A 13,610-nucleotide genomic window follows, 5' to 3' on the forward strand; every position below is an offset into this window, starting at 1 on the left:
TCTGGTCAACCAAACTTGACCTGGTCAACCGAACCTTGGAGGTTCAAAATCGCCTAAAAAATGGTCGACCAAAACCTCAGTTTAAAAATGCACTGGTTGACCGAACTGAGCAATTTGGTCGACCGAACCTTAAAAATGGTCGACCGAACTTCTCGGGTTGGTTAATTTTTACCAAGGTTAAACTGAGTTATTTTTAATTAAACTCACTTAATATTTTTCCAAAATACCCACCGTGTCCCCAACGGTTATATTTTTCATCAAGTCTATAAATACCCCTTCATTTGTCTTAATTAGGGGGAGATTAGCAAAATCATTAAGAAAATTCCTCTCAAATTTTTATACTCATTTTTTCATTCTCTCTTAGTTGTTTAGTTGGAAAATCATTTTCAAAGAGAGTGTTTTATTTATCTTGGGGATTTTGTTTTACTCTCATCTTGCATTCATTTTTCAAATCATATCTTGTGAGAGTAAATTCATAGTTTCTCCCACATATTTTATTTGATAAATATCCTTGGGAGTGAATCATTATTGGCTTGTGAATCTTGCACATCCATTGCAATATTTAAAGGCTCACATGCTTGTGTTTGAAAAAATATTTTGAGCCATAACCCTAGACTTTCCAGTACTTCATTTGGAAAAATATTTTTGGAGAAAAAGTTTTATTTGGGCATAAAATCTTTGAGCACTCATTATACACATTTTTATTCAAAGATTATTTGTGTGAAAATCACATTCTCACATTGAGCTTATTTTCATATCATACGTGAGTGTATTCTGAGCTGTGGTGTTGTACACATCTGCTTGTATTAGAAGCATATTTTGTTGTACAAAATATTATATTTGATTATCTATTGTATTCCCGATGTATGGTCGGAAGAGGGAGACTAGCCCTGTGAATAGTTCCGGACTGGTTCAGACCTGGTTAAGAGAACTAGGTGCACCATCCTGGTAAGGTGTTGTAAAGGTGTCGCTCCACCTGTGAAGTCAACACCATAGTGGAATCCTCTTGCTTGTGAACCTGAGGTGGGGACATAGGCAGTATTGGCTGAACCCGAAAACATATCATGCGTGTACTTTATATTTCCGCAATTTATTTTCTACACTTTCATTTTCAGCACATGTATGTTGTATGCCTGATTCATTATATGCTTCATGTGTGTTGATTGGGTTTATGATTATTTAGACAGACCCTAGGTTGTGGTTATACTGTTGCTGGAGTTTAGTTGAACCTAGTTATAAATTTTTAATTACCCAATTCACCTCCCTCTTAGGATTACATCAATTCAAACACTGGTGAAGATTCACACAAACAAGAACCCTACAGACATGTTGACAAAAGTAGTGACTTGTGAAAAGTTTGAGCTATGCAAAGACATGACCGAGATGGATACCAATTGAAGAATGGTTGCATGCATTCTCCTCTGATGGGTATGGAAGAGGAGAATTAATAGTTCCATACCCTAATTAAAGCAAAAGTTAAGGTGGGAATTATTTAGGTGGCAGTTGAATTCCATTACTCACTTGCGGGTGGTTCTCCACAAAATTAGGAGAAAAATTCAAATGTGATTGTGGTAGTTTTTCTTGAGTGTTTAATCCTCTTCTTTGTATTAATAGGTGTGTGTGAATGTAAGTTATCATCAGAAAATAACAGAGTTAAGAGAAGTGAGGTAGAGAGAGCGGCAAGAGTTGAGAGAGTTTTGAGTGAAAATTTTATCTCCTCCTCTGTATTTTTCAGATTTTACATACTTAACTATCTCTCCCGTGGACGTAGGCCGATATTAGTCGAATCACGTATATCTTAGTGTCATTTTGTGTCTGTTTTTATCTCTATTTTGTTTAGGTTTCCCAATATAAATTAGAAATACAGAGACTCAACCTTATGCATGACTCTTACTCCACATTCTATTGTCTAATGAAACAAATTACTATTCCATCTCTATAAACTATTTCATATATTTCCTCTTAACAATCTTAATAGTAAGTTTTCCCTTTTATCAAATAATGATATGATGTGTTGTAATCAACCACAAATTGTCAAATTGGTAAAGACATGGACAATGTTTAATATTGGTTAGAGGTTCGAACTTTTGACCTACACCTAAAAGATGGTGAAATTTAAGAGAAGGAAGCCCTATCTTGCAGATAACTCATCCTAATTTATACTACATATTAAAAGAGATCATTATGACCTAAGAAGTTTCCAAATATTAATTTCTAAATTCTCAACTTTTATTTTTTTTTTTAATTATAATGTTTTTTTATTCATTGATTCATTTATTCCTCTAATTCGATTGGTCAACTTAATATTTTATTGTACTTTAATTAAAAAAAATAGTAATTGACTTCCCAACTAATTAAATAACGATTGTTATGGTCTTTAAACCCTTTAAAGTTCTCATCACCTTTACTAATCTATACTAACATATTAAAGGAGATCAGTGTGCCTTCAAAAATCTTAAAATCCTAATCCCCATGTTCACATATCTTTGACAAAGTACAAAGTTTTACCTAACATTTCATTGGTCAAAACTTTAGAGCTCTCAATTTGATTGGTTGGTATTAATTTAAAATGTGTTAAAAATAATTACAAAGCCAATTCCTCTTTTCCAAAGCCTCCCACTTCTCCCAACTAATCAACACCTATTTTGCAGCATCCACAACTAATAAACACTCCCATTACCTTTTCCAACTATTTAACGCTAATCTTGCCTACTTCCAAGTTATTTTCACCTTTTAAAACCCTCGCCACCTCTCCCACTACTTCCCCGTCCTTGTGCTACCAATTTCACCACCTACGCATTCGTTGGGTTTTATTTTTTTATTATTTTTTTAATTTTAGAAAGAGTCAGAAGTCACCCACATAGCGGTCCCGTCCCAAGTTTATTAATAACTGTCACTTATGGCGGAAAAATACCGTGAAAACAAAATGACACTTGGGGTTTACATAATAATCAATAAAACACCCAATATATCAAACCAAATAAAAGAATAAAACAAACCTATACCAAAACTTACTCGGTCTATGCACACAATATGTACAACTCCTATTTCTAGATGGTTCCAATTATTTGTTTTTCTTGCTTGTTTTCGAGTGGCCGACTCGGTATCATGCCTTCTTTTCTTTGGGTGAATGAGGTTAGAACACATAGTAAAAATACACGCGCTACAGTTATTATAACCAATTGTATACTAATACAATTTATTTGACAATGTTAATTGCCCTTTGTTCTGCTGATCTTCTAAACAACTAGAATTGGCTGTTACAAGACACTTCACTAACTGTCTAGACAAAAATGCTACCAACACTATATATACATTCTTTTTAAATCTTCTTATCTCTCAGCCTTGTTGGTTTTTTTTTTTTTTTATGTCATATTTGTGCACTAGATTTGACAAGGAACTAGGGAAGAAAAGTTGGGAAAAAAGTAGGATTTTTGCTTAGGACCATCATTACATTATTAGTTAAACTTCGGGAAAAGAAATCCTTCCAAAGCGGAATGTCGTCAAAACGACACATTCTCAATTAGAATTTCATTTGTTTAGATTACATTTTCAATGACTTAAATTTTTTAATCTAATATTACATTTGTTTTAAATTATTTTCCTAACTTTCAATAAATCAATTGATGTGTTTCTTACAAAGAAATGTAAAGATAAAAAATAAATGAATATTTTATTTTTATGTTTGATCTTTTATTTAATTTGAGTGAAAAAATTAAGAGTTGATAATTTGGACTAACATTTTTTTTTTAGTTAAAATTGTGATTACTAACAGAACCATGTGCCATGCAAAGTAAAAAGTTTATATACTAAAATTAAAATGTAATTATGAAAAATTAAATATAAAATTGAATATACCTTTTACAGCTAAATACTTAAAAAAGATTTATGAATTGACACTAATAATTCATGAAAATTATTACTTTATAATATCCTAATACTGTAGTCAAATTTATTAAATGCTTGAAATATAAATGAAATTATATCATTTTTTTTGTAATTTGTACTTAACTAATTTCATTGTTTAATTTTGTGCTCTTAGAATGTTCATGTTATTTTTGAAGTATGCAATTAACGCATTAGATGTTAGCAAAATATTAGTTCAATTATTATAAGCGATTAAAAAATTATATTTTAAACTTATGGGGAGGTTCCAAAATACACATTATTTTATCGCTAAAAATACTTTAAAATATTAATTATTTTATTTATTATCTCATAAATTAATTCATTTATTTGCAACAATAATGAAAATTATTAATTCAATCACTATTAAATTATTAACTCGTCATTAATATCAATTCAAAATTAAATTGTAAATTTATAAAAAAAATTAATTTATTTTTAAATGATTACTAAAATTGTAAATTTGTGATTTTAGGTATAATCCCAAGAGGGGGTGAATTGGGTATTTTAAAAATTCTTAGGTCAAGTATCCTAATTTAATCACAATTAGTATTTCACGACCTAAGGTCTTACTATCTCAAAGCAATAACAATTTAAATGCAAACAATATTCAAGCAAGCACAAATAATGAAAGCATACGAGTGTGGAAATTAAATAGAGTAGGGAAAAGAAAGCGCAAACACGAAATTTTTAACGAGGTTCGACAAATCCCACCTACATCTTCGCCATGGGCAAACCACCCAATGATTCTACTATCTGCTCCTTAAAACAAGGTGGAACTTCCCGTTACGATCCGCTTCTTCACAGGGCAAAACTTCCCTTTACAATTCGCTGCTTATACGAGGCGTAGTTACCTCTTTTCAATCCATTGCTTACATGAGACGTAACTGCCTCTCCACAATTCACAATCAGAACCGTCAAGACAAATGATATGAAAATTTTCGTACAAGTAGACGCTTCTCAAATAAGCTGACTTGTACATATAAAATTCTAATATGCACTCTCAAATAATTCTCAAATGAAGCTCAATAGAGTATGTGGAACACTCTCAAAATATGTTTCAAATAAATGAGTGAAAGTATGAAAAATGATTTTTCTCAAAGTGATTGACTTTTGCAATTTCAAATATGAGAAGTCTCTAAAGCAAGAAAAATATGAGTGGATATATTGCTCAAGGCTCTCTTCAAAAATCCAAAGAGTTTTCTCCAAAATTATATTTTGAAATGAGAGAAGTATGAGAAATATAGAAAATGATTTCTTCAAATAAATTTGACTTTAGAAATCTCAAGAACAAGAGACTCTTCAAGCAATATCTATGACATGGATATATGCTCAAAGCCTAACTTGTATAACCGCAAATTTTTTCTCCAAAAAGATTTTTCAAGATGAGAGTAGGAGAAATAAGAAATTAAATTTCAAAATGGAGTATAAAAAATGAATGGGAATCAAAGAGTATGCAAGTATGTTTCCTAAGAGTTTTTCCAACATTTTTCAATTATTTGGGCATGTATTTATAGGCCAAAAACCAAGACTAGCCGTTTTATGACCGTTGGGTCGCTTTTTGTGCTGACACCCTTAAGTTTTTCAAACATAACGTTTTCTATACAATTCCAAATTGGGCGTTTTTAGTATCAATATAAAATTAAGAGAAAATACCACAACTTCCATGTTGAAGACTTTTTAAGATAAAGAGTGATTGATTGACAAAATCACTCATCAATGATACGAAAGAAACATGAAAAGATTTTTTCTAATGCAGACATCTTTCAATATTTTGGACATAAAATTTTATATACAACTTCAAATTGACCGTGTTTAGTATTAACAAAAAACTATGAGAAAATCCCACAACTTTCATGTTGGACACTTTTTAAGATAATGAGTGTTTGATAGAAAAAAGTGCTTATTAATGCAACGGAAGAAACATGAAGGGGTTTTTTTTTTTAAGAAACTTGTTTTGGAAAAATGTTTTCAAGAAAAAATTATATGCCCTAAGGTCAATCTAAAGTCATTGAGTTTCAAATTAAATCATGAGAAATGCACGCACAATTAAATATAATTAGTTATTACAATCAAAAAATAAATAGAGTCTTCACGCCTTTTGATCTTCTAAATCCCCATGGAATACGCTGATTGGTGCTAGCTTGAAGTGCATTACGACTTTCATTTTGCATCCTTCACTTGTACTTGCATAATTATAAACCTATACATTCACTAAGTATACAAGTGAGATGCTATAGTTTGTCATAATAAAAACAAAGATCAGACTCAAAAGTCAAAATTATTAATAGAAACACATTCGTAAACGCTCTTGGAATTAGATATCCCTCACATGAAATCCCTAGGAAATTAAAAATTAAAAATTTATTGGGGAGGTTTCAAATTAAATAGTATCATTTTATTTATGGAGGCTGTCAAAATGTTAATTATTTATTATTGCATAAATTAATTCATTTATTTGCAAAGACTGTAGAAATTATTAACTCAATTATTATTCATCAATTTAATTATTTATAGCAGATAAAAATAAAAAATTTAAATTTAATTAAAAAAATAGTTTAATTTAATTACTAGTGGGTACAGACATATTTATTCAATTATTAATAAAATGTATTTTAATGCATATAAACTCATGAGCACTCTTGACATTGTATACAGTTGCCTAAATATAAAATTTTCAAAGAAATAAAAAAGTGAAAAGAATTATATTTAATAATATTTAATAGAAACAATGAATAAAAAATAAATCTATAAATTCAATTATTATTAATAGTTACAAAAATATTTAACAATTAATAGATGTTCCAAAAATTAAGGTATACTTTTTTGTGAAAAAATTAAAATATTAATCATTTTATTTATGAGATTTTCAAAACATTAATAATTTAATTAGTTTGTATAAATTAATTCATTTATTAACGAGAGTTAAGGAAATTATTATTTCAAAGATTATTAGTAATTAAAAAAATATTTAATAGTTATTAGAGGAAAGAGACTTTTGAAAGTTTTTTATCTATTTGGTTTAAGATTTCTTCTTTATCAAAACATTCTTTTGTTGGAGATGTTTCAAAATTTGGCATTTTTTCTTATTTATTTTCTAATTAATGACAAAAGTTTTGCTTAGTGCTATTTCAACATTTTTTATTTTTTAGTTTCCTATGATAGCTGGATGTTAATGGTGATATTTGAACAGCCAAATATCATTATTTTGCTACAATAACTATGATTAGAAATTACTCTTCTATGCAACCTATAAATAGGCTACCTCCCGGCCTTTCCAAAACACAACTAGGACACATTTTCTTTCTTTTTTGACATTCTCATTATCTCTATTATCTAGTAATAGTTTATGAATGTTTTTTCAAACATCGGTATCTCTTGTACAATACTATCTATAGTTTCCCAAAATTGTCTTTTAAGATTTTCTATTAAGCCTATTTGAGGAGCAGTGCACCGGTGGCGTTCACTCTCTTCGGGCCTAAAGCTATCTTAATTTTAATGATCCTAACCCCCATTCTTTTAATATCTACTACATTATTTTTTAGGTTTTTGTCTACAGTAATATCTACCCCACTTTTGTATTTCTCTCTACTAATGTATGAAGGTTTAAATCTTGATTTTTCAAATTCTGCAACTTTATCTCCTACCAATTTCGTCTCTTGAAGACACAAATTGACTTGATTTTCTTTTTACACATTATTTCTATTATTTCCATACTTTTTTTTCGGTAAGAGTTCCGATGTTCCAAGTTACTAATCTAATCTTATTTTTTTGTGCTAACTTTTTAACACTTTCCCTTTTATGCTGATATGATCTATTTCTTTTGATTTAGGTGAATTTGGTAAGAATTTATGATAATAAGATTTGACAAAGTTTTATACTGACTATCAGTTACCTAATACAACTCTGCTCCTTTATTCGGGTTTAGAACCGATTGTGTGTACAAAAGATTTGTGTTACACAAGCGAAATACACGTGTTACATTTTTTTTTTCCGCATAAACAATTTTCTAAATCACACCGTGTAACTAGTAGAAACAACACACACAATAGAATGCATTTAAAAAAAATCATAGCATACATTTTTGGGTGTGAAATATACTACAATTTAAAAAAACCATGCAATAGTTTTTTTTGAAAAAAAATTGTATATTGCAATACCTGAAAATGAAAAAACAAAAAAAAAAAAAACGCAAAATTGCATATACTATGCCTACAAATCATAAACACAAAATCTCAATAGCTAGCCAACTATTGGAAAAAAATTATTATTAATAATAAGAAAAGTAATTATAAGAGGAGAAGATCTTATCGGTGGCTAAAAACTAAAAGAAAATGACCACGGCTTGAAAAATACTATTGTAAGTATCATTTGTCATAGGGAATTTGATGTTGCTAACGAAATCAATCGAAAAATATTTAAACAATGAAAGATTACAAGAATTCTTCGATCTAGATTCAAGATTCAAACTCGATAATATTGAAGAAATTATATTTTTCAACTTGTAAAACCTTTAGTACTTTTTTATTGATCTCTCAATCCAAAAAACAAGAATAACTATGAGCATCTCACAAAAAAAATTAAAATAAAATTATAATTGCTTGCAAGAAGTCTAAAAACATTACAATAGAATCACAAATTTGATAGTGATAGAACCAACTTCACTCTTAAATTTTGTATTCTTCTTCGGTAATCTAAAATCTCATTAGCAGATTCAAGAAGTAACTGGAATGAACTACTCATAGTTCAGAATTTAGATAAATTTTTTGTTTCCAGAAGTCAACCACACATGCTCGTGCATGAGATGCGAGTCACGGGAGAGATTGACCAACATTGATCTTAATTGTTGATTATAGATCAAAATTGGTGATCATGTTGATAGTGGTGATGTGATGAGAAATTTCCAGGGAGATCTTAAAAGGCTCGTTGCAAGATAGGTGTGCTAGTGATCATGAAAACTGTAAAGATTGTCTCCTTTGGAGTTTTAAGTCTAGATAAAATCTTCCTGAAATCCCCTCTAGCAGCCCTTAAAAGAGAAAAATAAAAGAAAAAAAATGAACCTTCACACACAATTATTAAAATAAATTATAATAATTTATTTACTTAAAAAATTAAATAAATGGCGCTTTAAAAAATAAGTTCATATCATTAAAAAAAAAGCTCATTCGAATTTTTTAAATTACTTAAAATAATAATACTAGAATGGGTTTTGATAAGAAGGTGCCCGTCCCACAACCCCACTATAAATGTCAAAACAAGAAGTCAAAAAGCATTGGAGCATTCCACAGCGATCCCTCACGTACAGTCCGCCAACACGCGCATTCGTTTCTCTTTTGGATCACACCTTACCATTTTGGGTCAACCCTGTCCCTCAGCTCCGCCTAGGCCTAGCCTATTTCCTCTGCCCCATTCTGGTAATTTCACAACTAACCCCTAGATCTCAGCAATAAATAATTCATTAATCAATTAAATTAATCGGAAATTACACCCACCATTGATCTAGTCGGATGATGATCCTGTCGTGGGGCCCACGCCAACCCTCGCATTTCCAACCAACATCATTACCCAATCCGTGGAGAGCACTCACTCCCTTTAAATTGAATTGGCGAATAAAATATTTTAATTAATTAATACGTTATAAATAAATATATAATATATATTTTTTTTAAAAAAAAAAGTTTAATTAATAGAATATAACAACTATTTGTTAACAAATAATAATATTATATTAATTTTTAAAAATATTGTAATTTTCTCTCGACACCTTCAAATAACAATACTAAAAAAATAATTTTGAGATATATTTTATTTTTCAAAGGGTTTTATAGATTTTAAAAATAAAATCAAACAAATATTAAAAAATTAATTAAAATCAAACCAAACAATGAATTGAAATTTTGATTTGACTTAAATTAATTTTATTTTTAAATATTTTTAACCGACGTGTTCAATCCTCACTCATACCATTCATCACTGTTACCTCAACTCAAATTAATGAGGGAATTAGCTAATTGGATAAGGTGCCCCCTGTAACTAACAATATCAAACCACCAATAACCAACACCCGGACACGTGCACGTATGGCGTCCCTGGCATTGGTACACTCGCGTAACTTCAAATAGTTACCCCCATTTTATTATTTTTCATAAAAAATTAAATAAAGTAATTAATTAATTAATTAAATAAAGGAATTACCCATTGGAGGCTTTTCAAGGTAACACAGAGAGGGATAATCCTGCGAATCCTTGCTACTTTTTTGTTTTTGTGGTTTTCTTGGCAGCTCTTGTCGTCTTCCCCTCGTCATCGCCTCCTTCCAGCTTACCTTCTTCATTTTCGAACCTTCCGAGCTCGATTCTGTCCTTGGGCTAAGGTTAAGGTTAGGGTTAGGGTTAGGGTTAGGTTTCCTGATTCTAACAGGGGATGTCTCTTCAATGGAACAGGTCGCGGACCGACGACCGGGCTTAGGGTTTCGATTTCTCTGTATTTGATTCGATTAAGTCTTTGTCGATTAAGGACTTGATTTGATGCTCCACTGATGGCGACTGTGAATCCACAGCCGCTGCAAGCTCGCCCCTTCGAGGATAGAGTGCGAGCCCCTATCCCCATCGTCGACGACGACGACGGCGAGTACGATGCCGACGGTGGCGGTGACGATGCCATGGACGATGCTGATGACGCTCTTATCCATTCGATGAACGCTTCGGATCATGCGGCAGTTGTTGTGGCATCTCGGACTAGCGAGCTGACTCTTGCTTTTGAAGGAGAGGTCTATGTGTTCCCTGCTGTTACGCCTGAAAAAGTACTTGCCCTCTATCTTCTCAATTCAATTCTCAACAGCATCATTTCTCTTGTTCCATACTCTCACAGTTTTACTTTGGAATTTAAACATCCAAGATTGGGGGATGTGCATAATTTTATCGGTTAAGCTTTGGGCAAGTCCTAGTGTTTGTAAATTGCAGAATCTGTCATTTCATTGGAATTTTGTTAATTGTTACTATTCTGGGGTTTCTTTTGTAAGAACCATTTGGAAAGTGTTTGGGCATGAACTTGGTTCTTGTAGGAGTTTGTGCAAGCTTGTACCAACTCTGGTTGTTGCCATTTACAATTTTGGTTGACGCTTATAAAATGTACGATTTTTAATTCTTTCTTGTTCAAAGGAGGTGGCTGTTGGTATTTTCCTATTTTGTTGAACAATATACTAACGTGTTGCCATACTTTGTTGTTTGGTGAAATTGGGGTTGTACTTAGAGTTCTGTTCGTAGATTCTATTTTTCAACGCACAGTTGTTAGTAATTTGAGTGAAAAAAAGTGCAGGTTGTGTTTTGGAACATTTAAAAATGCAAATAAGTATGAAGGTGTTCTTTCTTTCTTTCATTTTCTTTTGGGCAAACGACACTTGCGTCCCCTGAGATTTGACAAAAAGACAATGACCTCCCTTCATATTTCAAAAATTTAAGGGACCTCTCTTGAGGTTTCAAGAATTCCACATAACTCTCCCAAAGTTTGTCAAAAAGGCACAAACCCCTCTCGTGTATCAAAAAGACGAGTTTTGAGGTGTGTAAGTGTCCCAAAGTCAAATGTCAGGGGAGGTTTGTGAGAGTTTTGAAACCTTTGGGGAGGTTTTTGGGATTTTTGAAACACTAGGGGAGTTTTTTTGCCAAATCTCAGCGGAGCTTAGTGTCTTTTGTCTTTTTCTTTTTTTTTTTAATAAAAGTTTTTAATTTTTTTTTTCTGGTTAGATTGCTGAGGAAATGAGATCTTTGGGAAATGTGGCATTTCTTCATGGTATATTGAGTGTATAGTCAATTTTGATTAGTCATTTAAAATTTTTTTTTTTTATTTATAAAAGTTTTGCTCTGTAGGATTGGACGGTTGGGAAAATTCTGAATTTTTAAGGAGCTGTCTTCTGCCGTTCTATGTGCTCATCTAATTAGATTAGATGTTGTCACTTACATTAGGTCTTTAAAGGATCTCTACAAATGTGATTATGGGGTGATGCAGAGTGTAGACAGCCTGTGGTACATGGACTTAGGTAAGTATGTCCTGGTGTAGGGTTCTAAGACTTCCCTGCCTTTTGAAGATTTTGAACTATTATGAAGCATCTAGTAGGAGTACCCATGTCTCATCTTGAAGCTTCTGATATGGGTACTCTAGTGCGAAGTTAAGGATCTAGGTATTGTTCTATATGGTAATGGATGGAGTTTGAGCAGGCTCAATTAACATTGAGCTTGCATTGCCCTTAAATTTCCTGCTTAATTTTGATTCTCATGCTGTGTAAAACTCAAAGCAGAGAGACTAGAGTGAGAGAAAATTTCAGATTGCTGCTTGATTGAAGATTAAAGATGCTACTTTGTATTGTAGTTAGCACATTAATTAGATTGAAGAATATTAATATTATATGAATGGTAAATCAACATTTGAAAAAATTATATTTGGAATTGTGTAGTCATTATCTTCTAACTTAAAATTTGATATAGGATTCTTAAATGCTGTATGAACTTTTTTCCTTTTCGTTTTTGTTTTTGTTTTTAATAAGTAAACTAGTAAAGAGAGAATTCATAAAAAGGGTACCGAGGGGGTGCCACTCAAGTACAAGGAAAAAAGATCAAGAGATGCAAAATATGTGTGAAATCAGTTGTGTGATGAGTGTTCAAAAAATCAAGAATTGTGTTGGTGTCTAGCATATACAATCTGCCAAACTAGTTAGTAATAGTTGTGGGTCATCTGTCCTTGAGGGTTGTGAGAGAAGTAGCCATCCCTTGAAGGTTCTTTAGTTTCTCTCTCTCTCCATACCTATGGTTTGATACATAATAAATTGTCTATTACTTTTTACAGACAGACGAACTGGTTTGATAATCAATATCCCCTTTTTCATTAATTCAGTAGGAGTTAACTTCTTCTGAATCAGCATTATAGCCAGACTCATTTCTCCTCTTTGAATAGAGGATAGCGCAATTTCTCTTGTGTTTATCAGTCTAAGCAGGAAACAATATACCTTGATATAATTGCTAATTTTTTGATTCAAAAAATCATCCCTTCTCAATTGAAAAAGCAAATACCTTTTTAGGAAGAAATTGAGTTCTGCTTCTGCGTTGCTCTTGTATTGTTTTTTCTTTTTACGTTTTTTCAATGTAGCCCATGCCGGATTAATCGTATTCTGGGCTGGAGCAATGAACCTATTTGAAGTGGCTCATTTCGTACTAGAAAAGCCTATGTATGAACAAGGATTAATTTTACTTCCCCACGTATCCGGTCATGGAATAGATGAAATAAATCCAAAAATAGATTTTTGTTCAAGAATGAAATCTTATTGGAACTATCCATATCCGGTTCATCCTTTGGAACCATATCACATCCCGAATCTGATTAAATAGGATGAATTGAGACGGTATTTTGTAAATACATAATTATCTTGAATATATTAACCATTTCTTTATTTTCCGATCGCCTGTCGGATCAAGGACAAGACTTATTTCTTTCACTGTTCTTAGGAATACCCTACCAGGCCCTTATTTCCTTTTGCTGTTGCTTCCACTGTTCTTGAAGGCCCTTGAGTTTCTCTCTCTCCACATAAGCCAAAGAATGATGGGGAGGGGGGGGGGGGATCAAGGACAAGACTTTTTTTTCCCTTCCACTGTTCTTATAAACACCCTACCAGGCCTCTATCTCCTTTTCCACTATCTCAGCTGTATTCCAATGCTGGC

General features: G+C 31.8%; 1 protein-coding gene across 4 annotated transcripts in view; it reads left to right on the forward strand.

Moving 5' to 3' along the window:
* Positions 1-10,092: 10,092 nt before the first annotated feature.
* LOC131161601 (GATA transcription factor 19) overlaps positions 10,093-13,610 on the forward strand; it is a 37,376-nt gene continuing 33,858 nt past the window's right edge. For all 4 annotated transcript variants that reach the window (XM_058117466.1, XM_058117467.1, XM_058117468.1 and 1 more), the window contains exon 1: positions 10,093-10,705. In XM_058117466.1, coding sequence (XP_057973449.1) covers positions 10,442-10,705 — 264 coding nt within the window. In that variant the 5' untranslated portion in view covers positions 10,093-10,441. The remainder of the gene's footprint in view (positions 10,706-13,610) is intronic.

This window comes from Malania oleifera, chromosome 8, assembly GCF_029873635.1.
Source record: "Malania oleifera isolate guangnan ecotype guangnan chromosome 8, ASM2987363v1, whole genome shotgun sequence".
In the NCBI taxonomy this organism is placed as follows: domain Eukaryota; kingdom Viridiplantae; phylum Streptophyta; class Magnoliopsida; order Santalales; family Ximeniaceae; genus Malania; species Malania oleifera.